Genomic DNA, 27560 nt, shown 5'->3' on the forward strand with positions numbered 1-27560 from the left:
TCTTTACAAGGGCTCTAGCCGACGTTGACGTGTTAGGGTCCATGTCCGATTTGCCACAAGCTCCAGGTGAGGTTGGATGTTACGTTGCTGGCAAGGGGATGACGGGCGAACCAAGAACGGTCTGTGCAAGGCCGGGGCCATACTACTTCGAGCGAGCCATTGGTTTCAATTATGTCCTTTACGCTGTTTTTCTTTCAATCTTGTTGAGCTGGCGGGCTTGGTATCTGGCATGGCAGACAAGTCAACATTCGGTTATGATCGGGCATCTCTAGCTTGATGACTCGACTCATGCACACATATCGTGGCTTCTCATGAGCAGATTTCATGTAATATAACTACGCAAAAAGTTTTTTTTTGCGATTGACGTTCGGTTGAATCGTGTTTAAGCAAACAATACTAGGATCGCAAAAAGCAAATCTCACATCCTAGTTCAGAACGAACCGAGGCTCCCCTGGACAATTCGCCCGGACAGTTTAGGGCTCGCGCATCTCATGACAACGGTTGATCGACATTCCGAGAAGAGATGACAGGAGGGACCCCAAGACTATGCAACGCAACAGCAAGGCCCTGAAATCTCTGGTGAAGGGGGGCTCTGAAGGTTTCGTCTCCACGTCCCCAGATTTCCCCGCAAACTGGACGGGCAACTAAAGATGCAAGTTTTCATATCGGGCTGCCATTGCCTTGACTTCACGTGCTGAGCTCCTTTATTATCGCGTAATAGTGTCGCTATTTTGACTAAAAGTCGGACCAGGGGAATCCTCAACAAGTCTGGCCGACTGTTTGACGGGCACCCTTGATCTCCAATATCCCCGACAAGAAGATGGAGAACCCTACCGACCCCGCGCCTCTCGGCGTTGGTGTGTCATGAGATTACCACCGTGGGGATGAAATTGTGGTGCTTTGTGCCTAAGAAAGTGCGTGGCCTGTCTTTTAAAGTTCGGCCTCCGACTTGACTCTCTATCCCAGACTGTCACCGTTTCTGCTGGCGCGTGCGACCTTGACATTCGATTGCTTTCATCTTCCTTATTATGCCGAGCGTTAGAATCGTCAGACCGTTGAGGGCCGGACCCTGGTTGCAATGACGGTGGTTCGTGTGTTCTCATAAACCAGCCACACCACCTTTTCGTGTGAGGCTTGAACGTTTTTAGAAGGCAATTTACACGTTCGAAAACGATCAAATCGCCGCCGACACATTTCAGTTCTATGTAGGCACATGCCCTGGTACCCATGAAACCCCGTGGGCGAGGCAGCGTTGCTGCATGGCATGGCATGGTATAACATGGCTCTCCGCTCTGGCAGTGCAAAAGTTCCACTTGATTCACATCGACAGCTTGAAATGGGTCTCGTGCACAAACAATGGTCCGGAGAAATTGAGGAGAGGCTGATATCTTGGCTGCAGCAAGTCGCGTTCTACGTCGACCGTTCAAATTGGCATTCCTGCTTCCCACAGACAAGGCGGGACAGGCATCATTAGGTATGGTAATATTTCTTATTAGTCCCCCCGCATTCCCCAGACTTTCACGATGCACTGGAGGGGCGGAGCAATAGCATTGCTTATGAAGCCTCATCTCCACTACAGAATGGAGTACGGCACTTGTAGCATGTAGCACCACGAGCAAAAGACAACATCTCATTGAACCGAGTGCCCAGCGTTAATACTACGGACCCGTCCTACCAACGCGAATCATGGCGACTTTCAACTTAACTCGAAAGTGGACATTACAATAAGTTTCCATTTATCTCATTTCATTTGTGCTTCAGCTGGATGCAATGACATTCGAAAAGACTCACTCCCCCCTTTCCCCCCCCTTTCACTCTCGTCTCTTGTACGTAATGTTGAAGACGGCCTTGTCTTGGTATGTACTGTACAAAGCCGACGAAGGGCCGGTAGTGATGAGGCTTTACTTTGAAATCTCTTTAACTTAGAGTTTCTCCTATCACCTAAAATTGCGTTTTTACTGCTCAACTCGGAACAGTGCCTAAGCCAAGTGGCTAGTGCAGCACTGCAATCATGAATTTGGCGATCTGAACCTGCATTTATTTGGCTCCCGTCACTTGCTTTACCGCTTGGTGTGCGGCCGTTCTTTGGTGTGGAGGGTGGCATGCAGACTTCTGGAAATCCGGGGAAGCGCGAAGCCACCGTTATGATTCGCACGCAAGAAATAGACCATCAGGCAGTGGTGGTGGTGGTTATTCAAGGCAAAGGTTTAACTTATCTGACGGCGGAAAGCCTTCCGCAACCCGAGCATAGGGCACCTACTTTGTGGTGCAGCAGGTGTCGGTCACCCTCGGTGCGCGATGGATGATCAGTGATCGACACTTGATAGCTTGATCGCTAGTCTGACCAAAATGTGGCTTGACCAGATATCCAATCACTCAAGACAATCAACCGAGCACAAGATGACGACACGGGTGATGATGTCGCCGTGTGACAGCTCTGAGATAAGTATTCGTGATGTAGGGTAAGGACCAACAACTTAGATTGTCTATGCATGGCAATGATGAGCTTCACTTGACAAGCTCGACTGAATGCTCATGACCTCGGATCGATATTTGCTCGCCAGTTAGCAAGGCAAAGCGAGAGATTTGCACATCACCAACAAAGATCGTTACTTGTTAAAGAATACATGATGTTATACCAGTTGGCTATGACTGCCTGATGAGAACATGGTATTGTTACATTCAGGGTGCCGACAGAAGGACCGAAACAACCTGACAGGCGATGCCTTTACTCAGGTAGTCCCCGAGTATCACATCCTATGCTTACTTGCAAAGCGCTCCCATATTTTTATCTCTGGTCGTCGTACAGGGTTATAGTCATGTTGTGTTGAAACAATCTCTTCCAAAGCTCCAATGGCAAATCCATGAATAATGGTGCAGGGTAATTTCCACCACACGACCAACGACTGCGTGTCATATTGACTGGTCCTTGGCTGACAAGCGACAAGCATTTAGCCTAGAAGCTGATCGGGCTCGACAAGTTTTCGATATCGATTATCAACGAACCCCCATCTTTTGTGGCCAAACAACCATGGGTAAAGTGTCAAGGTTGGCGATAAGCATTGCCAAAGGGACAGATGACTGGCCACCTATTGTTTGGTGTCGCCCTTCCTTCTTGATACAATCTCTTCTACGGCGTGTTCATGGATGACACGTTATCGGGAACTCCGGCAACCCCAGGTCACAAAATAAGCTCGCTATTAGAATGGCGATTGGTGTCCCTGTCGAAGCCTCGTGGAAACGGGCCGTTGCTGACATGTTCATCGAAACACGTCGGCGTAGTTGAAAGAGCTTACTGCAGATATATCGGCCAACTATCTGGCTTGAAAACTGGGTAGATCAAGGCGTCTTGGTCCTGAAACCCCACAGCACTCTCAACACTGCAATCCATTTCGATGTTGTTGTCTTATTATTGCTTCAATCGGATTCAAGCCGTCTCCAGAGTCATCAGCTGGTATCTGCATGCGAACTGCGCTTACGTACGATACGCAACGCATATACTTCCGACGTTGCACTTCAGTGTTATTCTAAGAGAACTTCTGTGCCTTTTCAAGTCTCGGATTATGATATACTGCGCTGCGTGGGGAAATATTGACTAATACTATATGACAAGATTTGTTTGCATTCGTATGACGCCGCTTGCGATTTGGACATTCGGGAAGAGCATTGGCGGTGAGTTCAACATGGCGAACTCTTCAGAATTGCTTGGACTGTCACCGAGCTACTCAGGCTCTTGCGCGGTATACTGAGGAGGTGAATACTCAAGTTGTCCGAAACTACACCAGAAGACCAGATATCCTTTTCGCATGAATAGTTTGACATGTGTATGCCTATATGAACTGAAGTCTTGATGTCCTTTGCCGCGGTGCTTTATTCCTCGTCGACGGACATAGTCTGGTGCCTCCGCTCTCTACAGCTCACAGCTGCATGAATAGCAGACTGTATGACTGCATACGTCTTGAACGTACCGTCGGTCATTATTCACAACACCGCTCTCCAGGCCTGGGTCTCATGACCAAAAGAATTATAAATTTCTTTGATGAGGTCAGGGCATGAAAGCACTCACCGCTAAAAAGTCTCATATTTGACTAATAGGAACTCAAACTCGTGAGAAATGACCAAGACTTTATGATTTTGTTATCGCTTACTTGGTTAATCTCTTGTTAAACTGGTGCCTGATTGATAACACGGATGGCGTTAGAACTCTCAAGCCAATGTAGGGGGAATTAGGCAGCATATTAAAGAAGACGATATTACACAAGTAAGTAGCCTTACCACAGCGAGTTTGGATCAATATTCCCAGGCATCTGAAACAGTTGTCCCGCGATTACAGATAGAATTGTAGATGCCTGGTTTTTGGCGTTCGGGACTGTGCAGGTATACTACAGGGTACGCTGCCTCTCGTGGATGGGATACTATCTTGGTCCTTATTTCCATCACACATGTGTACTGTGATAGGTGTTTATTAAGGTGATTTATACAAGTCATGAGATGCATGTCAAAGAAAAATATGTAACAAATTAAACTTCTAGCTTTATGTTGGTGACATCTGAAGAGTTCAGGACAAGTCACCCATCCTCTTGCAAAGACATCTCGCAGTCCCACAAACACGGATATGATGTTGCACGACAATTTCCACCACTCAATTCAACATGACAACCGAAACTGACAATTCACATATTTATATTCCATTTATTTGACATGTTACAAGTCACGTGTACTATCAAGATGTTGCTGGGTTAGCGCGCCACAACTGTTCCTGCATCAAATCGTTTAGGCACCACCATTTACGACGTTATAAAAGAGGCACCTCAACCGTTACATTGGTTTTAGCCAACAGTAAAAGTCATTCAATATCACACACGATAGTCATCACCACACAAATCATGGAGCAATACATTCTTGACAATGCTCGGCGCTTTGATGACCTGGTGAAGCGCTTCAGGCCAGCGCCTATCAAGGTCAAGCCAAGCGATGAAGAGTCAAACCCAGATATCACCATAGCTACTCGCATCAGGCCCATCATGGATGATGAGAAAGAAGAAGGGCAGTTGATTGGTGTTTTCCCTCGGCAAAACTTGCCAGGTGCCGTCGACTTGCACGAACTGAGAAGACCAGTCAGGGGTCCTCCTACTCTGGTTGTGAGTATATAGCATGTCATCAACTCACTCAGAAATGTTAACTAGATCCAGTCATCAAACTACCGTGTTGATAAAGTTTTCAACTCTGATAACACAACTGAGGACATCTACCAAGAGCTCATCGAGCCTCTAGTTCCATGGGCCTGGAGCGGCGGAGTCAGTACCATGTTTGCCTATGGCCAGACTGGCTCAGGCAAAACACACACCGTCAGCGGTCTAGAGCGCCTCATAGCAGAGACCTTTTTCTCCAAAGGTATCCCTGGCACACGAAACATTTCTGTTTCTATCATCGAACTTGCGGGTAACTCGGCCTTTGATCTTCTCAACTCTCGAAAGCCCATCTCTATCCTCGAAGACTCCTTTGGAAGCACCCATCTTGCAGGTGCTTCTGAGTTTGTTGTCACCGACGCAGACTCTCTGATCAAGCATATCAACAACGCCGCTTCTTTCCGAAGCACTGCTCCAACACAGAAGAACGACTCTTCGTCACGCTCGCATGCTATTTGCAAGATCCGCCTGGAGAATCCCGAGCTGCCACAGTCCGATGATGGACTCCTGTATCTTGTTGATCTTGCAGGGTCTGAGGCGGCTCGAGACGTAACGGAGCACTCGACTCAACGCATAAAAGAGTCGCGAGAGATCAATGCAAGTCTTTCAGTGCTCAAAGACTGTATCCGTGGCAGAGCAAGCGTCGACCCGGCTGGTCTCGTAGCTGGGAAGAAGGCGTATGTACCGTTTAGACAGAGTGCTCTGACAAGGGTCCTCAAACACGTTTTTGACCCTGCGGCTGAGCGAAGCTGCAAGACTGTCGTTGTGGCTTGTGTAAACCCGAGCTTCTTGGATGTGGGCGCTTCCAAGAACACATTGAGATACGGAGAGATGCTGAGAGTCACTATGCCCAAGGCGGAGGTGCAGAAGTATGATGCTGCGAAGCCGAGTACTTGGCCGCATGCCTTGCTACAGGACTGGATTCTGAAGAATGTAAGTTGCCAGCAAATTCGCTTGAATAATGTATGGTCACTGACAGATATCTCGATAGTCTGGTGCGCCGCCAGTTTCTCCCTCTTACCTCGCGCCTGAAGAGAACGGGATGCAGCTTCTCCGCCTTCCGGTCCCAGAATTCATCACCCGATGCCTCAAGACACCAGGAGTCACGCTGGAACAAGCGACGGCCTTCCAAGCCAAGTTCTGGCGTCTTCATATCGACTCTTATCGTATCAAGCCGAAAGCGAACTCTAAGAAGGCCAGTGCTGAGACAGAGAAGTACAGCGCTGAGAACAAGGGTCTTTCGAGCCGTGACGCAAGACCCGAAATGGTAGGCGTCCCGTTCAAAGAACGTCTGCGGCCGGGGATGGTGGTCAGCTGGAATCCCGCAGACGACACTCGTGGATTCTATCGTCTACCGGGACGCAATCTCGTCATGATCCTGAGTCCCGAGGGCGATGGGAGCTATCGATGTGCCGTCACTGTGCCTGCTATTATGACGGGGGCATTTGAGATTTACATGTGGCAGCAGGTTGTGGTCTCGGTCGACACGATGAAGGCTGAGGTTTTGTTGGAGTATGATATTGGAACAAGATACTATTACGAAACTGTGTAGGGCTGTGGTAATGAGAGGTTAGGTGCTGGGTTTAAGTCTAAAGTAAGCCGCGGAAGTTTATGTTGAATCAATGTCTCTACGACGAGACATCCAACATCACATGTTGATAGAATTGAGATTTAATATACACCATGTCTATGGCTAGTTAGGACAGAGATGGCTGAGAAGTCAAGTGTCGAGTGTCGGTCGACAGTCTCATCAGAATATGAATGCCATCAAATATTGATCAGATTGTGACCGATCATTGCATTAATTTATCTAGCTGTTTTCCATGAGTCTGGAAGCCTCTCATTACACACTGCGCCTCTGCGTCTCCCCAACTGGGTATCTCGTTTTAGATTGGTGGGGATTGACAAAGACGCCTTTTTCTTGTTTCGTCATTCATCATGATCCTTAAGCCGCAGGCTTCTCAGCAAGGGCCTCAAGAATAGGCTTCTCAAGGCTTTCAGGCTTGGTGGTGCTGGCCCATCGACCCTTGACCTTTCCATCACGGCCGACGAGGAACTTCTCAAAGTTCCACTTGATGCGCTTGAGGCCGAGAAGACCGGACTGCTGGTCCTTGAGCCAGACCCAGAGGGGGTTGGTGCCGTCACCGTTGACCTCGGTCTTTTGCATGATGGGGAAGCTCACGCCGTAGTTGAGCTGACAGAACTCCTGGATGTCATCGTCGGTGCCGGGCTCCTGGCCGCCGAACTGGTTGCAGGGGAAGCCGAGGATGACAAAGTCATCGGGGTACTTGCCCTTGAGGTCGGTCCAGAGCTTCTCAAGACCGGCGTACTGAGGGGTGAAGCCGCACTTGGAGGCAGTGTTAACGATGAGGACGACCTTGCCCTTGTAGTCGGCGAGGGGAACCTCTTGGCCGCGCTCTGAGAGGATTGAGTTAGTTAAGTGAGTCTATTTGCCATGAATGAAGTGGTGTGTTTCAAGGCGGGGTATGAATTTATATGGGCAGAGAGGGGAGGGGCAGAGAGGGACATACTGTCAAGCGGCTTAAAGTCGTAAAAGCTAGTAGCAGAGGCCATGTTGGATGTTGTTGTATAATTTCTGTGGTAAAGTCTTTGATTGTTGAGAGATGGAAATGGCGGGGAACTGGAACGAGTAAAGTGGATGGTTGTGCAAGAGTATTTATTAATAAGGCTGGAACTTGATGATGATGGTTGCAAATTGTTGACGGCAAATCTGGACCAAAGAGGAGCACGCCACATGGGCATGGACATGGATATGGACAGGGGCCGGGACAGGGACATGTTGATTCAGCAAAGATAGGTATTGGAGAGCAATTGATAGCATTGAATTGGAAGAGCTTCTGCTGCCGTGCTCCCCTTCTACAGAGTGCTACAGTACAAGCCTCGGCACTTGACTCCATTTTTGGTTTGGTGACGTATTAGAGGTGGAGTGATTCGGGGTCTCGAATTCCGCCGGTACCGAGGGAATATATACAGAGGAATATTTGGACGAGTTTTCGTATTAACCGAGCTGCAGGTTTCCTACTAACAATTCATACGTGATTGTTTGCTCATGACAGAGAATGCGGTTGAAAGTGTCATGTCTTGGCAGTCTCTAACTCGCTAATTAGAAAACAGATTACGACATAGAGCAACTGATCTTCGTAGGTAGGTAGGTACAGTACAGTTAGTACATTAGTACTTAGGTAGTAAGTAGGTAGGTCGACAAACTGCAGTACAAACTGCCTCAGAAGCATATCACCGTAAAGTCAATCGGCCTTGTTATTAACAGCAGCTCAATGGTATTTGGAATTATTTTACATCGGTGCAACACTGCATCCGAAGATCCCATCAACTAACTCTCGGCTCGGTAATAACTCCGGTTCGGGCGTCACTACCATTTCCAACCTCTGGGTAAATATCTCTTATCGATAAGCAGAGCTAAAGTGGCAGTGGAGGCGGTTCATGCAGTGGCGTCGCATCTGTACGTCACCTCGACTCGATCTGACTCCATCCCATCTCAGCCCAGAAAACGTTGAGAGTGCGACGGCGATTATCATGCCAAGTATACACACTCACTTCTAGCTACCGAATATCGAATTCAACTTATAGTCAATCGCTTTATACTTGAGTGTCACATTATGGAGGACAGGAGGAATATCGTCGTCGTCGGTCAGTCACCCCGCCTTAACATTATCCTTTGTTATTTCGAGTCATGATCACCACCTGTACTTGACATGATAGCCTCACCATGATAGACTCCCCATGCACAATCTACCAAGGCTGACAATCCTCCAGGAGGTGGTGTTATTGGCTCCACCACAGCCTACTATCTTACCCGCCATCCCAAGTTCAACAGCGCACTTCATACCATCACACTTCTCGAAGCTGCCCCTACTGTGGCAGCCGGCGCATCAGGCAAGGCTGGTGGTCTTCTGGCACTATGGGCATATCCGGACTGCCTGGTTCCTCTCTCATATCGGTTGCATGCCGAGCTTGCCGCTGAACATGACGGCCCTCAAAAATGGGGTTATCGTCAACTTGGCTGTGGAAGCTTTGAAGCCGTAGTCTCAAGCGATAAAGTCAAGTCGCTTCAAACTAACGGTAGCGCCAATCACGGTCAGGATGGGAAGGAATGGGAGAAGCTTCCCAAGCAAAACGGTGCAGCAAAAGAACTTTTGAAAGCAGCCAACTTGCCAAAGGATCTCGACTGGGTGGACCGTGAGATTATCGAGAGCTGGTCTGAGATGGGTGCGCCAGGCAAGACGGAAACATCACAAGTGCATCCACTACACTTTACGACATCCATCGCCGGACTGGCCCAGCAAGGCGGTGCCCAAATACACACCAACGCAAAAGTGATAAAGATTAATTCCTCAAAGACTGGCGTCGAGAGCATAGAGTACCTGGATCGCAACACGGATGAGAAAAAGACCATCCAAAATGTGACAGATGTCGTCGTGGCGGCAGGCCCGTGGACAAACAGAGTGATACCCCGAACCAGGATCGAGAGTCTAAGAGCGCACAGCGTTGTCTACGACGTCAACCTCAGTCCCTACGCAGTCTTTACAGATATCCAGCTCCCAGCAGACTTTGTCCCTGAGCATCGTGCCAAGATGGGACAGAAGAGGAGGCACAGGGGCAATGTTGATCCTGAAATCTACGCCAGACCATTCAACGAGGCTTATGCCTGTGGTAAGTATATACAAATGACGTTATTGATGCAGCAGTTCTGACATTCCATAGGTGAGCCAGATACCAATGTGCCACTCCCCGACACAGCAGACCAGGTAGAATGTGACGAAGCTCAATGCGACGACATAATCTCCTACATCAGCACATTCAGTTCCGTCTTGGCCGCCGCGCCTGTCAAAGCCAAGCAAGCATGTTACCTCCCACGACATATACGGTTTGGACAGGAGAGCGGCCCTCTGATCGGCAGGACGAGCGTCCCTGGCCTATTTGTTGCCGCAGGTCACACGTGCTGGGGCATCCAAAACGGCCCTGGCACGGGCAAGCTCATGTCTGAGTATGTGTTTGATGGAGTTGCCAAGAGTGCGGATGTTGAGAAGTTGGATCCTCGAAAGTTCAAAGTTTAATGGTGTTTTGATTCGCTGGAAACGCAACATTAGGACCTAACATGTGCAGCAAGTAGAAAAGTTTGATAGGATAATGTGACCATGAATGGATTTTGCCAAGACCGAATCTGCATTTGCTGAACATGACCTGTATCGATATGTGACAAGTTCTTAGTATGTTTGAGACAGAACTCAATGCTATTCTACATCACAACGTTGTATCCCATCGTCCCGATGTTGGATCATAATCAGACCATCTCTCTGCAGCGACTCATCGACGTGTTTCAACCAAGTCCTGGTACGTACTACAGAACAATACGAAAAACGGGATCACAGACCAGTGACCCCCAGTTCTGCCTAGCCGGGGCTCAACGCCCAGATATCTAGGGGCATTCATTATACTGAAACATGACGGCGCCGACGACGAGCGCTATTGGAAGGAGAAGAAAAGAAGTTTGAACTTGGGCGCACATGGCGGTAGATAGGCAATCAAGCAAGTCTGGAAAAGAAGAAAGTTCAGGTAATACAGAATAGGTAATGAGTAATATACCTAGGTAGGAAGGAGGAAAGGGAAAAGAGAATACAGGGGTTGGTCACGTTTAACTTCCACTGCAAGACACATGGTTCTGTCTGTCACCTTTGGCGGTTTCACGTCATGTGCAGATGCTAATACACTTTAAACTCTAAGAGAAGTATGAATGGGCGACTCACTAACTATACTCAGTATCCCGCTCATCGTGTAGACGTTGACAGCCAAATTTAACAAGATGACTGTTGGCATCACCTGTTTTGTTTGCTTTAAAAAAAACTAAGACATTTTGGGTTATCTTCATCTCGCCTTGCTCAGCTGGCCGGTATATTTGCAGCCTGTTATAAACCATAGCAGGTAGATCGGCAAGGGATCCATGGATCTCACCTTCAAGGTAACATTCCGCTTCGAATCGTCCTTGTTTTCCACCGTTAGGTTTGATTTAGCCCAGTAGCCCAGTAGCCCAGCCAGCCTGGCGGTAACTGCTGCGGCCTGTGCTAACAGCAAAAAGGACACGACCTTGGCGTTATTGGGACTAATATTGACTTCAACTACCGTGCTATCCGGCACTAAAGATTAAAGCAACAAACGAGACCCGTTCTTTTGAACTCAAAAAGGCTGGAAAGTTGCTAAGCTAATTGTATCCGTATTACCACAGAGATGAATGGATCTCGGTTCAAGCTTACTGCATGCAGAATAATTAACTGGCTGGTAGGTTTTATTTGAGACATCAGGTGGCCTCATGCGAGTTGGCTCGGGCCGTCAAAAGCAGGGAGAGTTATGGCCATGACTGCACTGATGAAGGATGCAAAGACCTTAATTAACGAATGTCTTAGTCAATTCCTTAGCTGTCGTTTACCTCGACATGAAGCTAAGCATGATTGGCTCCAAACTGGCGCAAACACCAGACGATATTGAGGTTAGTCAAGCCCACACTACTGCAGGAACAAGACAAGAGACAGAGAAAAAACAAGACGCATTGAATTTGCTTTCCGGATCCCCAGTTATTATCGGAGCTCGTGCATGAAGCTTGACGTGAGTGGAATCAGCTTTTATTTCTGCCAATTGGTTAGCGCCTTGTGTAATCCTGCGGGCATCGTGAAAAACATAAATATTTCGTAACTAACGTTAGCATCAGTCACATCCTCTTCCGATCGATTGGGGACCCATGTTAATAATACCCATTCATAATGATGTGCCGAACTGCGGACGAGAACTGATGACGACTACCTATGGGGCTGATTATTGATTTTCTTTTTTTGCTGACAAAACATTCAAGCCAACAAGAATTAAAAAGAGCATATTTTATTTTACCCAGAGAAGTGACTAGCTAAGCTATGGGCGGAACCGCAAAGATCATGACCGTACCTGTGCTTTAGCTTCTGTCTGCAGGCTGCTTTCTTACACGCATTCATCAGCGCGATATTACAAGCCCGTACAGAATGGGGTTGGACGGCCGCTGAATAAATGGACTCAAGCTGCAGTGCAACGCAAAGGAATGGTCGGTGAAGGCGAAGTTCGCTTAAACCCCATCACTGTAATGGTCAAGAGTTAATTACATGCATTTGGCTTTTTATGCGTTGAGTAACCGACTGCACCAACTATTCCTCACGTGCGAGACCCGAGGATTCAACTGTGTTCGTTCAACGTACACCAACCAGTAGACAGACACCTACTCTGAGGAGTATCTTGCGAGGCACATCAACAGATATGTAGTCCACAGACAGACTGATAGAAAAAATCTGTTACAAGGGGTTGAGGCCCTCCCAGACCCGAAACAAACAACCATAGCGATCCGTGCTAATTGAAAGCGACCCCTGTAGCATTTACGGGCTGGCAAGCAGTTATTCGGGCGTTTTGACCTGCAAGAAATGTCATTGTGAGACAATGGTCTGGCAGCGACAAGAGCCCGGGCCACTCGATCTGGAACAGCCGGACAACCACTACCTGTCCATGTGCCGGCTTCTTCAGCACTTTACATCGTACATTGCTTTCCGTGGAGATAAATACTCTTGGCTGCAATCTATCTGTCAGTTCAGTGTGTTCCGGGTAGCAAGAATAAGCAAAACCCGGCAATCAATCCACTTGTTAAGAAAAGATCAGCGCACTGGGAATAATCGTGATCGGCTATTGCAGCCCGCGGTACGAGTAGGTAATGGCAGAGCCACCGTTTCTACCGAGGGACGAGAGATGAGACCTGTTGGTTAGGTAGCAGCGACAGTTGCCGAACTGCGAACGAAAAAGTCACATGAGGGATGAGAGACAAGAGACAGGGATACAGAGAGTAAAAAAAAAAAAGAGCACGATATTGCTCATCAGAGTTTCTCAAACTCTGGCCAATCCCTCACCGTGGTAGTATTCCCCATTTCGAGTCAGCGGCTTTTTTTGGGCCCTTGTCCCTGGATGGGGTCCTTGTTGAGAGGGGAGAGTCCTTGTACCCTCAAGTGTGCCAAGATTTGCATGCTTTCAATCGAACAACTCACATAATTTTCGGGAGATGATGTGAACAAGTCAAATAAACATTTCAATTAACAATCGACGTCCTAGCTCTCGCTATTGGATCATCTGTCAATCAATATATATCCAAGTAAGGATACATGGTCGTTAATATCAGATCTGTTATTACTCCAGTCATCTATCTGTAAAGTTAACCCATTAATTTTTATTAATAGCCGTCCCTGCCCTGCCAGCAATCCAAACCCAATCATGTCTTGCCCAAGCCTTGGCCATCATTTGAGGAAAAATAGACGTTCTCCAGTCAATTCTCTGAGTATGACTCTTGAGTCCTGTTGTGCCCGCAAACCCGATTAATTCTTCGACTGTAAACGAACGGCCGTTCAAGACACGCACGGTACGGGGCATAGTCACATCGCACGTCTTCAAATCCGAGTATGTGCGGATCGTGTGTCGATTATTCCCCATTCGCCCGCCCACTTGTTTCCTAATACCAGATGTTGCATGTATTTTGGGTTTTATCTGGAGTAACACACGTATGCAAACCGCGCTCTTACCAAGAATGTCCACAGTCCAACGGCCCAGACCGTTGAATAGGGTCTGAGCACCGAGTCTCACAACTGGAACTCTTTCTTCTTCTGTACACCTACAGTAACTGTGTCCCGCTCTCTCGGACCCTCCCTGGGCTTTGGTAGAGAATGATCATCAACGATACCCCAAGGAGAAATAACACCTGTTGGTAGACTGACCAACCGACTTGTAGACGGTACTATCCCGGCTCCGTATCCGTAGGTTCATCACCAATATTAAATGTCGTGTCTCAAGGAGCAATTCGGGCTGCCAGAGCTGTCGACTAACCGATGACTAGCGTTTATAAACCCTGGTGGCCGTTTTTGAAGACCGACAGGGGCCCTCCCTGCCTTGACCCCTGCCCCTGCCCCCGTGTTGTCTCCCCAGCTCGCCTCGCTGAGTGGTCTTTGTCCCTGTTGCTATTCCTCCTCAAGAACAGTTCCCACACTGCTGATGCATGTCCTCCCGCCCATAACGCGCTCTCACTTGCTTTAGAGGTGGGCGATTGTGCGATCTTTTTGTACCTGCATTGCTAGGCCCATTAGCATTGCGTGCTTCTATATTCGAGAGTGTGTGCGCTTTTCTTCCATGTAAAGTGATGTAATACACAAAATATGATCTGAGCTATTCAGATGATACATCGCAATAATTGAATCGAGGGAGGCTTGAGATGATCAAGTTTGAATGTTTCCCTTTGAGCATACCCGAATAGGAAAAGTTTATCGTCTTGTCCTCCTTCTCCGTTTCTTAATCCTGCCTAGGTTGTTTACAACCCCTCCCCTGGACTCCTAGACTCCCTTTCCCTTCGCTTCACTTCCCCTCCTGGCTCCTGCCCTCCCTCCCTTGCATCGCTCGTGCCTGAGGTGGGTGGGTTCCATTAGTTCAAGGTAGCCGATGGCTTACCCATTGATCCCCCATAACATAAACTCGTAAGGCAGCGCCCTCCCCAATACGTGCAAAGCACACAGTACACCCAGATGTGGTAGGTATGGACGGTACTGCAATTGCACCTGCAGTCTTGAGTCTCGTTGGCTTACAAGTTTCCTCCCACCCCCTCCCATTTTGTTTTGTAGACAGCCCTTCTCCTCCTCGTCTCTGCTCTTCCATATACGGAACCTCTTTGTTGTCTATTACTCTGTATTCTTTTCTTGTTTGTATATCCTTGGCTCAGCTTGCCTCGACTCTCGCTCGCTTCGCTCTTTACCAGTCTCGCTCACTCACCACACGGTCTTCGTTTTATTGACCCGAGTCGCTCACTCTTCCAGTCGTCGCTCTGCTTTTGCCACCACCGCACTGTTGGTATCTTTACTTTCCGTTCTGGGTAACAAGTCATCGCCGGGCCTATTACCCTATCAAGTTGATTTCTGCGCAATATCATCACGGAACCTTTTGATTTGAGCTGCGATCTACAGCACCAAGACGGGAACCCGCATCTCATTCACATCTCGCCTACTGGTCAGCTCTAGTCTACGTTACACCTTTTGAATGCACGAATACATGCCGCGTATTTCTTAAACGAGACTTTGTCCCAGGATCACCCCAAGTCTGGTTATACGGAGGAGTTCGCGTTACCGGTTTGCATTCAAGCAGCACGGAACCCTACCTATGCCGCTCTGGCCTGCGCATAATACCCAGCCGACGCTCTTCACGACGACGCCCACCGTTCGTTTTGCTGACTCCAAGGCTGCACCGACTTTCTAATATTGGAGAATCTTACAGCTTGCCGCCATGGTTAATAGAGAATCAATCGTGCCTAATAGCGGCACTTTCGAAGCGCTTCAGAGTCATCATGCCCCATTACGAAGAAGTCGCCCGCCGAATATTGATACGATGGCAGCCGAAGAGAATCGCGTGCCTCTAAAGGCTGAAAAGGCAAGCAGAAGAGAATCGAGATTGGGCCTAAGGAGCTTGTTCAGTCGATCCAAAACACCGAAGGACTTGACGATCCCTGAGACGCCCACATCTAATGGTACTTTCGGCAGTCGCACATCCCTCGCCGACTCGAACCCTTATTTCTCGTCCCAGCTTGATGTCACGTCTCATGATATGCCCACGTCACCTCTTAGCCCGCGCATTCTCTCTACGATGTATGAGAGTCAGCAAAGCCCATCTGCCCATGCTCAGCCGCGATCAGCTGGCATATCAAGGATTCAGAGTCCAGCGAAGGTGACGCGAGGACCACTTTCGAGCTGGCATGCTCCTCCTCTATTCAAAGCATTTCCTCAAGCCACAAAACATATAACACTCCCAGCCACCTCTCTGGCTCCCGAGGTCATTCTACGTATGCACGAGCGACGGACCAGCACCACGCGCGATGATGCCGCAGAAGTACCGGAAGGGGAAGTTAGCCCTGCCGAGAAGACCAAGTTCAAAAAAAAGCACCGCCGTAACACATCCGGGCCTGCGCCAAAGTTTGAATGGACCAACAAGATTTATGTTCTAGTGACAGCTGGGTATTTGCTACAATATGCAGCTGAAGGCCCTTTTGACCGGTTGCCCGAAAGGATATTGCACCTTACTAAAGACTCTGCGGCATTTGCTAGCGACGTTATCCCCGGCCGCCACTGGGTGGTTCAAATCTCATCAGCTGCCGAACCTGACGGAACACCAAATGCCGAATCACGATCTCTGTTCTCACGTTGGAACTTTCGAGCCACAGAACGGCGCCATGCCTCCAGCCTTCTCATGGTATTTGAGTCTGCTGTAGACATGGAAGGTTGGATTGCAACATTGCGTCGCACAATCGAGACTTTGGGTGGAAAGAAGACGCTCACTGAGACAGGCAAGCCTAAGGCTGAGGACGAAGCTGCACCCCTGAGGGAGAGGCCCAGCCAAAGGACCTTGATAGTGAGAGACCCAAACCGTCTGTCACGTATAGCGACACAGAACTCTCAGAGCCCTCAAAGTCCTGAAAGCATTCCAAGTCCCCGATTTCTACCATTGCAAGGCAGAGCCGACACCAGCCACTCCATCGCAAATGTTACCGAGCATGAGCCTGTAGCCGATCAACCGTTGGATGACATCTCTACGACCAACAGCTTCGTATCCCATGATGGCAGGCAGTTGGATAACTTACGCGAGAACTCACACCGCCTATCGTTCATATCATCTGGCCAACGAACAGTAGTAACATCGGCTGGGTCCTCTCCAGAATCATCGCCAGTTGTCGATAAGTTCCCGGTAACTGGAGAAAGCAAAACATTCCTCGAGGCGTCGCCCCTTTCACCTGAGCCAAAGCCAAGACCTAACGCTGCAGCCATCTTGGACAGAAGACAATCAATGCAAGTCCTCAGCCCTTTTGTTGAACTGCAAGGTCCTGCCAACATAAGACCACAGTCCAGCTACGGAGCTCAAGATCCAAAGTCGCCAACCCCTAATTTCAGTGTGCCAAACACATCGAACCGCAGATATTCTTTTGCAAAGAACATCGCCCAGGAATTTGGCATGGCGCCCCAGACTGGTCCCTTAGAGGTACGGTCATTAGGTCGTAGAGCGCCTCCGACGACTTTACCAGTTGCGAGACCTTTGTCCATGGTTGCTGATCAGCCTTCTCCGATGGAGGAAATGCATGAACGACCTGTAACGCGGCACGGGGATGAAACACAGCCAACTATGCCAACAAGTTACGATCTGGCGTCTTTGCCTCAAATCCCTTACTCCTACGACATGCATTCGCGGCGATCAAGTTTGGCACCGATAGATGAACCCGTCGTCGAAGCTAACCGCCCGACGAGCTCGCGCCGACACACAGACGTCCGTCAGCGGCGCAAATCCGAGAACCCTGGAGCCTTTCCACGAAACCCGGCAAACTCATCCCGACCAAGCCTGGAACAAAAGACACGCTCACGATCGTCCCTTATTGGGGCAGATGAGGCAGCTCGTCGCCGTACTTCTCTTGATGCCTACAGTGACAGACAAAGCGACAGTATGTCGGCAAAGGTACGGGCACAGAGGCGAGCCAGCGTGCAGTCTGTGATGTCGGACCGGGCGTCTCAATACAGTGCCTCAACCGATCTTCCTCCTCCTATGGCGCCAGAGTCCCTACCGCTAGCTGCTCCTCCGCCTACAGTCCCTCTTCCACCCATTCCCACATCCGCCAGCAACCCTAGTTTGGTGCCGGATACCGGCAGGAAGAACCTGATGATTCGGCGAAGCATGCCTCAATTGAACGAAGTACCTCCGCCCATGCCTCCACCCACATGTGCGCTGCCTCCAATTCCACCCAAGCTACAACTCAAGGCCTAGCCCAAATTATACCCCTTCTCTTATTGTTTTTACGACCACCAAGGAGCGTCTGATGCGATTTTTTTTGTCTAGTCTAAATGATACTCCATTGCTATTGTCTCTTTTGTTTTTGGGTCCCGGAGTCATACCTGTACCATATAGAGCGGTTGGGTTAAGAAGGAACACGCTGCATTTTTGGTTATGTGACCATGCTCTGGGAATGATATCCACGTATAGGTTTAAAAGGGAATGGGCTGTTGGAAGCTATACGAACCATAGTAGTCTCTTTGTTGAAGAGATCAGTCTAATATTATTACTTTCCAAAGCACTCTGGATATCCCATACAAACCAGTAAAGTGAAGTGTTTCATGAGTTTGATCCCATGCTCAAGCTTCTTGACATTGTTATGACAACTTGAACAATTCTCGATGCGGTCATATTGATGTGATCGCTTGCACAATGATTCCTTTGTAGTTAAAAACGTAAGCGACTCCCAAGAAAGTAACTCTATCTTTCAATGGTTCTCCAAGAGCCCAGATTAACCACAGCACTCGTCCAGGAAGGATCATGTCATTTGTCATCTGTTGCGGGCCGCCAGTCTTTCATTCCTCTTACACGACTGGATGAGGCCAGGCCCGTCGAGTTCTGTCTGATCAACATCAATAACAAAAGTGTCAGTACCTTTGAAAATGATGAGTTAACGATTCAAGAACTCCGAGGAGGGATGACTAGTATGTGGATGAAAAGCATGATATGGCCCATCGCTAGTGTGTTAAGGAGCCTTCATTTCCAAATGAGAGAAGGGTTTTGTGCTCCTATAAGGCATTTGGTGTCTGATCGATAAGACTCCTCCATTTCTAAAGATCCTGGGGTGAAAATATTAAACTGAATCTTTTCTAGCAAAGCGGACTTGTCGAGAGATTACAGTGTCTGGCGAGCCTCGTTTCTAAGCTCAATGTCCTGGTTGGGAGCCATATCTTTAGCTTGTCGAGGACTGTATTAAGAATAGAACACTACAAACACACTGTCTCAGCGGTCTGGACGTAGAAGCGAGGAATCGCTTCACTAACTGTGATGTTTCGTTGAATTCTGCCATCGAGTATGTTCTGCCTTGAGAGAGTTACCAGTCAACGACACGCCAAGCAAAGGTCTCGCAAGCCCTTCTGGTTAACATGCTGATCGTTTTAGAGGTGGGCTTGGGGGATGAGCTTCTCTAATGACATTCTGAGAAACGAGGCAAATGTAAAGGTGAGGACAATGTCGTGCGTATCAAGTTTGGATGGATCAGAGCCTCGCCCTAGTCTTTGCGTCCCTTATGTTTGCTGTTCGAGGCTCTAGTAGCCCTACCATCACTTGAAGCCGATCCCTTACTTCGTCGCCTATCGTCCAATATGAGTGGAAGGATAAAAATAATTTTGATAAACAACAATTTTGCTATATACTGAGTTATGCATGAATCGCGAATCGTTCCCCCATCACATTCTATGCATTAATGTCTAAGATAGTGTCGTAAAGTCGTAATCAAACAAGCCCAAGAAATAAAATATGTACTTCTCCATGATCTCAATATCACATCATCTACCGATCGCGGCTATATCTTCTTCTGCTGTCCCTCCTGGGCGGCGAATAGTCTCTTGGCGAGTAATCCCTCGATGACCGGTATCCGTCACCCATCAAGGGATCTCGACGATACCGCTCCTGGCTGCGTCGTCGCGAGCGCCGCGGGGGCGTGGAAACACTGTGCTCTTCTTCCACAACGATCTCGTTGTCGGATGAAAGCATTGAGTCTTGGACGAAGCGTGGGGCAGGAGGATCGACGATAACGCGCGAGCCCTGGCTTTCGCTGACAAGGGGCGATCCTCTTCTACGGCTCCTGTCCCTTGACTGCACCGTTGTACGAGACCGCGTCCTCTTGGATCTGGATGTCGCTCTGGATGTGCCTCTGCTGCGGGATCTGTTCTTCGGCCTGCGGTCCCTTCTGGTTCGGAAACTTAGGTATGTGGACGTGTCGCCTGTGACGGTGCTCATGGGATAGCCAGAGGCCACCGTGGAAGCACCGTCGCCCATTGGTCTTACGACGGGACCACGATGAAGAAGCATGTAGATGATGTATAGTAGGAGGAGGAAGGCCGCTACGGCGCCAAGGACAATGCCTGCGACGGCGCCGGGGTGGAGCGAGGTGTCGGCACTCTTGTAGGCTGTTGGTACGGCGGTAAATGATGTCCTTGAGTCGTCATTTTGGCGGGCTGCGAGGAGACCGTGATGCCCTGAGTTTGAGGGTATCGTCGCTGATGGAGGGATGGCGGGCATTTTGTCGGTGTTTGAGCGTCTATCGCATAGCAAGGAGTGGCCGTAAAAGTAATAAATGATAGCTCTCTAAATTCGATGGTGGTTTCTCTAAGAATATGAGACCAGAGGCAAAAACAATAACGAGGCTATTTTGTTTGCAGAGTCAAGTAGATGGGATATCTCGGCATCGAATTGATTAAAGTTGCGCGGTGTTGCACGTCCCCTAACACAGTCCAGTGCAGCCCAGCCACGTCGTTTTCTTCTAATTGAACGTCATGCCCTTGCACTCGCGCGCGTTCAACGGTAACTAATTTTACCGAACCGCGAGTTCTTTAAGAAACTCGTCTTTGAGTTTTAATTGATTTATTTGTCATATCATACTCTCATTATTTCGACAACAAACTTATCTTCGAGTCTGATGTCGGCTTCCGTCTGCAACAGCCCGCCTTCCTACTATGGAAGTTTGTTTATCTACGGCACAGTTCTGGACGTTCACTGGACACTGGCACAGTGACAAGATCATGATGGGCTTTGAGTTATTTTGTGGGGGTGGTGAATAATACGCGCCACTTGTGGCTCAAGTCGACGACTGTTTAACGACAAAATAAAGTATTTCTCATGATACTGAACACCACTAGGTTTGTAGATTGGATGTCAAATAAAACCCTGCGCTATGTAGTCCATCAAACTATTACTACTTCAACTCGTGTTGCGGAATACATACCTGAAGAACAACTAAGATCTTGCAGGGCCTACACCGGGTTCATGATGTTGAGAGAGACTGTACATCATATCTGCCTGCTACTCATAGGTAGGTAGTTGCTGTGTCGATAACTTGTAAGCACATAACAACGTAGGCACGCCGTCTATGCCGTCATGGTTTCAGTACAGCTAAACTACCTAAGGTAGACTGTGCCCGGTAGCTGTTACTAGTAGCACCGACCATTTAATCGTTGCAAAACTAGACAGATTGACCTGGTGGATAGGATATATCAAGCCGTATGCACCTTTCATCGCCATGACAGGTAGATTGCTAGGTATCTCGCATGCCCGAATCAAAGCCGTGAGTTTTCCGGTAAACCCGAAGCTCATCATCACGTGCGGCAAAGCTTTTTCGCAACCATTTCTGGGGAATGGCAGAATGAGCACTTCTTAATGCCTAGCGTTCAGCGCGGGTCTTTGCGCCGCGTCCGGCGATTGCTGGTCTCCATTGGCTCCGCAGAATCGGACGTGCAACCGGACTGTTGTTTTATGGCCAACTGACGGGATCAATTGAAGGCTTGGAACGAACTTTAGGATAGCATCAAAGCCAATTGCATTATGTTCGCAGTTCATAGTCATTACTTATATCTGTCTCCCACAATTTTTCAATATCGCCGTTGCCGGTAGACCTTCCGGCCTCGAGTTTGCCAGAGTCTTCAGGTAACTTCGGGGTGGGTCCTGGGGGAACAACCATGGTCCGAACCTAGCCGGTGTGGAGACGCCACAGTGCTTGCCTCTTTCCTTCGGCTTCTATGACTGACTGGGGAAAGAGCTTTTCTCGAGGTAAAAAATTCGTTCCGCTTGATTCCATCATCTCCATTCATACTCAATCCTGTAAAATACCACATCCCCCCAACTACTCTCCGACTCGCGCCTTCATCCTTTTTCTTTTCCTGTACTCTATACCCATATTTCAATAATCAAGATGTTGGCTTCGCGTTTGTCGAGGGCTGTAAGTAACCCCGCTACACTGCGATATAATCAAATATCGCCCTTCGTTCCGCAATGTACTGACTTTTTTTCTAGCTTCCCCGAGCTTCCCCTCTTGCCGCTCGATCGGCTGCCTTCACCCGATCTCCTCTGGCCTCCAGGTTCGCTCGTTATGAGTCCACTGAGTCCGATGGCAAGGTCCAGGGTGCCGTGATCGGTATCGATCTTGGTACCACCAACTCTGCCGTCGCCATCATGGAGGGCAAGGTTCCTCGCATCATTGAGAACGCTGAAGGTGCCCGAACTACCCCCTCAGTCGTTGCTTTTGCCGAGGATGGTGAGCGACTCGTCGGTGTCGCTGCCAAGCGTCAGGCCGTCGTTAACCCAGAGAACACCCTCTTCGCTACCAAGCGATTAATAGGACGAAAGTTCAAGGATGCTGAGGTCCAGCGCGATATCAAGGAGGTTCCTTACAAGATTGTTCAGCACACCAACGGCGACGCCTGGGTCGCTGCCCGTGGCCAGAACTACTCCCCCTCTCAGATCGGTGGTTTCGTCCTCAACAAGATGAAGGAGACCGCCGAGGCCTACCTCTCTAAGCCCATCAAGAACGCTGTCGTCACCGTCCCCGCCTACTTCAACGACTCTCAGCGACAGAGCACCAAGGACGCTGGTCAAATTGCCGGCCTCAACGTCCTCCGTGTCGTCAACGAGCCTACCGCCGCCGCTCTTGCCTACGGTCTTGAGAAGGAGGCTGACAGCATTGTCGCCGTCTACGATCTTGGTGGTGGTACCTTCGATATCTCTATTCTTGAAATCCAGAACGGTGTTTTCGAGGTCAAGTCCACCAACGGTGACACCCATCTCGGTGGTGAAGATTTCGACATCCACCTTGTCCGACACCTTGTCCAGGACTTCAAGAAGACTTCCGGCATTGACCTGTCTGGCGACCGCATGGCTATCCAGCGTATCCGCGAGGCTGCTGAGAAGGCCAAGATTGAGCTTTCTTCTTCTCTCTCCACCGATATCAACCTTCCCTTCATCACTGCCGACTCTTCTGGCCCCAAGCACATCAACATGAAGCTCAGCCGAGCTCAGCTTGAGAAGATGGTCGACCCTCTTATCAGCCGCACCATCGAGCCTGTCCGCAAGGCTCTTAAGGATGCTGGCCTCTCCGCTAAGGAGATCCAGGAGGTTATCCTCGTTGGTGGTATGACCCGTATGCCCAAGGTCGCTGAGTCCGTCAAGGGCATTTTCGGCCGAGACCCCGCCAAGTCCGTCAACCCCGATGAGGCTGTTGCCATCGGTGCCGCTATCCAGGGTGCTGTCCTCTCTGGTGAGGTCAAGGACCTTCTCCTCCTCGATGTTACTCCTCTGTCCCTCGGTATCGAGACCCTCGGTGGTGTCTTCACCCGTCTGATCAACCGTAACACTACTATCCCCACCAAGAAGTCCCAGGTCTTCTCCACCGCCGCCGACTTCCAGACCGCTGTCGAGATCAAGGTCTACCAGGGTGAGCGTGAGCTCGTCAAGGACAACAAGATGCTCGGAAACTTCCAGCTTGTTGGCATCCCCCCTGCTCACCGTGGTGTCCCTCAGGTCGAGGTTACCTTCGACATTGACGCTGACTCTATCGTCCACGTCCACGCCAAGGACAAGTCCACCAACAAGGACCAGTCTATCACCATTGCCTCTGGTTCCGGTCTCTCTGAGAGCGAGATCGAGCAGATGGTTGAGGACTCTGAGAAGTACGCTGAGGCTGATAAGGAGCGTAAGGGTGCCATCGAGGCTGCCAACCGCGCCGACAGCGTCTTGAACGACACTGAGCGTGCTCTCAACGAGTATGCCGATAAGCTCGACAAGACCGAGGCTGACTCCATCAAGGAGAAGCTCACCACTCTCCGTGAGTTTGTCGCCAAGAACCTCTCTGGCGAGGGTACCGCCACCGCTGCCGAGATCAAGGAGAAGACCGATGAGCTCCAGGTTGCCAGCTTGAACCTCTTCGACAAGATGCACAAGGCCCGCAACGACAACAGCGGCGAGCAGTCCACTTCCGAGCAATCCCAGGAGGGCGAGAAGAAGGATGAGACCAAGCCTTAAATGACTTGATCTGTGTTATAAAAAACTCTGTTCCAATATCCCAGGAGCAGGTATCTGTGCGGCTCAGATACCTCGACCTCCCCATGTATTTCACTGTATTCATATCCCGCCCAGCCGCTTTTACACTTTTTACCGATATTTTGTTTCAGGGTTGGCGGACCAGGCGTTGGAGCTATAAAACCTCTATTGAGAGATGATATCTTTGGTTGTTTTTTCGAGATGATGTCACGCAATGGGGGATCATGTTGAATATATGCATCACGACTAGCCTTTCTTAGGTAGACTAATCACACATCCCCCCTCAAATAATGTTTACCATGTGTTGCCTATTGTTTCCCAGTGATATGTCATTTGATTTAGGTTGCAAACAATGCGGGTCTCTCGGTATTTCGGTTTGTTGGTGATATATAAGTTGCATTGCATGTCCAAAAACAGTAAGAAAAGATTAAAGTGTTGATAGTGTGTCATGACATCCACCCCCACGCAGTATTAAGTCTATTGACACCGTGCCAGTGGATTGTTTTAGCCTTCTTCTGGCCTTCCTTCTCTTCCGCGCCTTCAAGCGGACTTCCTCCGTTCAACTCCATCATTGATCGCGCGGGCTTTAACTTGGAGGCGTGTGGACCAGGTAACTGAAAAGTATCGTATAGCGAACCTCGCTCAGCTCGATCAGCAGCATCTGAAAACAGAAGCTGCCGAGACTCAATCTCGCATTCGGATATAGGCCGAGTCTTTTGTTCTTTCACCTTTTTGCTTCTCCTGCTACTGCCGCCTGATGAAGATGCTGCTGGAGAAGGTGGTGGGTATGTGGTGTTGAGAAACCAGCCGCGGCGCTGGGACAGACGTCGTTCAAGAAGCTGACGCAGGATAGAGATGAATAGAGACACAACGATGAGGATAAATATGAATGCGATTACAGTTGCTGGATAAGGATGCATTGTGGTTGAGGGCTCGAGTTGCCCGTCGTCTGGTGATGGGTTCAACGCTGAACCCTGATCCATTTTGTGCAAATGAAGGTATTGAAGTAAACAGAAACACAAAAAAACAACAAAGGAAGAAATGAATGTCAGCTCAGAATCAAAGAGAAAGCGAGGCTAAGAAAAGCCAGTGAGCTTGGACCGCTTGGTGAAGAGGCTTGACAAGCATCTTATCATCAAGGTCAAAGTTGAGTTGCAACCTGAGGGCTGCGGGATGAGGCTAGATGTTACCACTGCAAGGACATCGTTTGGAGACAGTAAACAAACAACATCGTATCAGTCACGAAGAAAGCTACACTGGGAACCAAGGCCTTGTCTCTTACAGGAATGGAGTAGAATTAGACTAGGCGACGAGCATGGATCAAGGGTTATTATAAGACATTGTCCGAAGAATTGAAAGTGGATATCTGCAGAACGTGCTAAGAACATTGCGATCTCGATTCGCCGAGTTTATTTGACTATGATCTTCCAAATCCAAACCAACCCCTCTTGGCTTGCTGAGGAGCTGACGATTCCTCTGTCTTGGGCGCCTCAGGCTTAGCAGCCGTTGGGGCTTGCTTGGGAGAAGCCTTGCCAGCGTAATCGATGTAATTCCATGCCACGTCAAGGAAGATGGGCTTCACGGGGACCGTGGAGAGCTTGGGAGGGAACTCGACGATGTGATCCAGGTTGACGCCTCCAGAGGGATACTGGCTCTGAGTTTCGATAAGAGGTCGCTTGACGGCGTCTGATGTGCTCAGCCCATGTTTTTTACGAAGGTTTTCAACGTGCACAATGGCACGGTGACGCTGGAGCTCGCCGTTGAGGAGGTTCTGAAGATACTCAACGTCTTCGGCGGAGACAGATAGGTTCAGGGGTGTCTTGTTTGATGATTCATCAGACGCGGGTACGTTGGACTGAGACTCTTCAACAAGACCATCGGCATGGCTGATAAGAGCGAGCGCAGCGGCGGGGTTACCAACGGTGGCATGCGAACGAGCAATAGCTAGCGCCCTGAGAAAGTGTTAGACAAATGGTAAAAGTGAGAAGCGGGTTGAAGGCTTGTGACTTACTTGAGAGCCTCGAAGTACTTGACGTAAGCGGCGATCTGCCCGGCCAGTCCCTGATCATTGGCCACACCAGGTAGCTCTGTGATGGATTTGATGTTCTGCAGTATTCCATCGTAGAGCGCGACCTTTTCCTTGAGCTTGGTCAGTTTCTTTCCTGTTGGGATGTCCTTCTCCCTGGCTTCTTCCTGAGCTGCCTTCCCCTTCCCCTTCTTTGGTGAACCGTACTGATCAAGTGCACCGTCATGCTCTCCTGTCAGAACTCTGCTACGACCGATTCTCCAGCTAATAGTTTCGAAGTTGACAGCGGTACGTGTGATTTGCAAACTCTGCATTCGAGCGTCACCCTGTTCCACGCCCTCGGCTCGCATCTCGTCGATTGCTTGCTTGGTAGCATCAACAGCATCTTGGCTGAGCATAAGAATTTCGTCGTAAGCGCCAGCTAGCTCATAAGGTCCTCGTCCTTTAGGTTCGGCGAGATTAGCAGCCAGTCGTTCCTTGGCCGCCAGTACAGCACCCCAAGCCATCGCAATCTGCGCATCCTCGATGTTGACCTCTCGAGACCTCCATGTCAAAGTCTTGGGTGCGCCCTCGGCGCTAGCAATTCCGTCCTTTGCCTTTGCTTCGTCCGATTTAAGAATAGTGGGATCGATGTCGTTGATCTGGTCGACGAGGAAGGCGTCAGACTGAGGGAAGGCCTTTCGGGCGATAATAGGAATCGGGACAGTTCGGGGCGTCTTGAGTTGGTAGGCGGCATATCGAATAGATGGGTCGATAGTTTCGGTAAGCAGGTCCTTGTAGAGATCACCAGTTGTGGCAGAGGCAAGCGCACTGTAAATGACACGTGCCACCGCATAATTTTGCAAGCTCGCTTCCCAACTCTTCTTCTCGAAGCCAGAGCTACCGCGGATAAGACGAGCATAAGCTGTGGCCTCGAGGAGATCGGTTTGAGAGGCGCCAGATACGTCGGTTTGGGAGAGGGCTTCGACAAGATTGTCAGCAGCGGAAGTGGCCTTGACGAGACGTGAGGTGATATGCGATCGAGTTCGGCCCGTGATTCCCCTGGTGTCGGTGGCGCGACTGGCCTTCATGGCCATGGTCTGGGCCCAAGATCGTTCGGATGCGAGGAGAAGTAAATGGACATATCTAAACCATGGTTAGGCCAGTTTGTGGTTGAATAGGTGGTCAGAATGTTCCTACTCGTGGTTCTGGGCGATTTGCTCTGCCGTGACCTTGTCATGGTCGCGAAACTTGCCGCGATTCTTAGTCGAAATACCAAGCTTCCTTCGACAAGATTGCACACGCTTGGTGCAGTGCTTGTGGTAGGTCGAGTAATCCCCGTAGAGGAGAGACTGGTCGCGGCCTTGGACGACGAATTTGGTGATGTCCATGGTTGCGCTATGATTGGGGGGGGG

At 49.4% G+C, this 27560-nt stretch overlaps 8 protein-coding genes across 8 annotated transcripts, besides 2 other annotated features; 4 read left to right on the forward strand and 4 right to left on the reverse strand.

Annotated features, from left to right (window-relative positions):
- Positions 1-1257: 1257 nt before the first annotated feature.
- Positions 1258-1284: a microsatellite.
- A 3602-nt stretch (positions 1285-4886) lies between these two features.
- FPSE_00914 (uncharacterized protein) lies at positions 4887-6741 on the forward strand (the record flags this gene model as incomplete). The annotated part of the gene is made up of 3 exons (XM_009254034.1): positions 4887-5141; positions 5193-6122; positions 6181-6741. The coding sequence occupies 3 exons, from the start codon at positions 4887-4889 to the stop codon at positions 6739-6741; spliced, it is 1746 nt and encodes a 581-aa protein (XP_009252309.1).
- Positions 6742-7134: 393 nt separating this feature from the next.
- Positions 7135-7763, reverse strand: FPSE_00915 (uncharacterized protein; the record flags this gene model as incomplete). Its single annotated transcript, XM_009254035.1, has 2 exons — positions 7135-7607; positions 7721-7763. The coding sequence occupies 2 exons, from the start codon at positions 7761-7763 to the stop codon at positions 7135-7137; spliced, it is 516 nt and encodes a 171-aa protein (XP_009252310.1).
- Positions 7764-8827: 1064 nt separating this feature from the next.
- FPSE_00916 (uncharacterized protein) lies at positions 8828-10285 on the forward strand (the record flags this gene model as incomplete). Its single annotated transcript, XM_009254036.1, has 3 exons — positions 8828-8858; positions 8985-9881; positions 9933-10285. The coding sequence occupies 3 exons, from the start codon at positions 8828-8830 to the stop codon at positions 10283-10285; spliced, it is 1281 nt and encodes a 426-aa protein (XP_009252311.1).
- A 4325-nt stretch (positions 10286-14610) lies between these two features.
- Positions 14611-14662: a repeat region.
- Positions 14663-15545: 883 nt separating this feature from the next.
- FPSE_00917 (uncharacterized protein) lies at positions 15546-18062 on the forward strand (the record flags this gene model as incomplete). The annotated part of the gene is made up of 1 exon (XM_009254037.1): positions 15546-18062. The coding sequence occupies one exon, from the start codon at positions 15546-15548 to the stop codon at positions 18060-18062; it is 2517 nt and encodes an 838-aa protein (XP_009252312.1).
- Positions 18063-19619: 1557 nt separating this feature from the next.
- Positions 19620-20351, reverse strand: FPSE_00918 (uncharacterized protein; the record flags this gene model as incomplete). Its single annotated transcript, XM_009254038.1, has 1 exon — positions 19620-20351. One exon carries the CDS (start codon positions 20349-20351, stop codon positions 19620-19622), a length of 732 nt encoding a protein of 243 aa, XP_009252313.1.
- Positions 20352-22017: 1666 nt separating this feature from the next.
- Positions 22018-24122, forward strand: FPSE_00919 (uncharacterized protein; the record flags this gene model as incomplete). The annotated part of the gene is made up of 2 exons (XM_009254039.1): positions 22018-22044; positions 22119-24122. 2 exons carry the CDS (start codon positions 22018-22020, stop codon positions 24120-24122), a joined length of 2031 nt encoding a protein of 676 aa, XP_009252314.1.
- Positions 24123-24586: 464 nt separating this feature from the next.
- FPSE_00920 (uncharacterized protein) lies at positions 24587-25123 on the reverse strand (the record flags this gene model as incomplete). Its single annotated transcript, XM_009254040.1, has 1 exon — positions 24587-25123. The coding sequence occupies one exon, from the start codon at positions 25121-25123 to the stop codon at positions 24587-24589; it is 537 nt and encodes a 178-aa protein (XP_009252315.1).
- A 434-nt stretch (positions 25124-25557) lies between these two features.
- Positions 25558-27536, reverse strand: FPSE_00921 (uncharacterized protein; the record flags this gene model as incomplete). The annotated part of the gene is made up of 3 exons (XM_009254041.1): positions 25558-26092; positions 26152-27291; positions 27346-27536. 3 exons carry the CDS (start codon positions 27534-27536, stop codon positions 25558-25560), a joined length of 1866 nt encoding a protein of 621 aa, XP_009252316.1.
- Positions 27537-27560: the final 24 nt, after the last annotated feature.

Source organism: Fusarium pseudograminearum, chromosome 3 (assembly GCF_000303195.2).
Source record: "Fusarium pseudograminearum CS3096 chromosome 3, whole genome shotgun sequence".
NCBI classification, from domain to species: domain Eukaryota; kingdom Fungi; phylum Ascomycota; class Sordariomycetes; order Hypocreales; family Nectriaceae; genus Fusarium; species Fusarium pseudograminearum.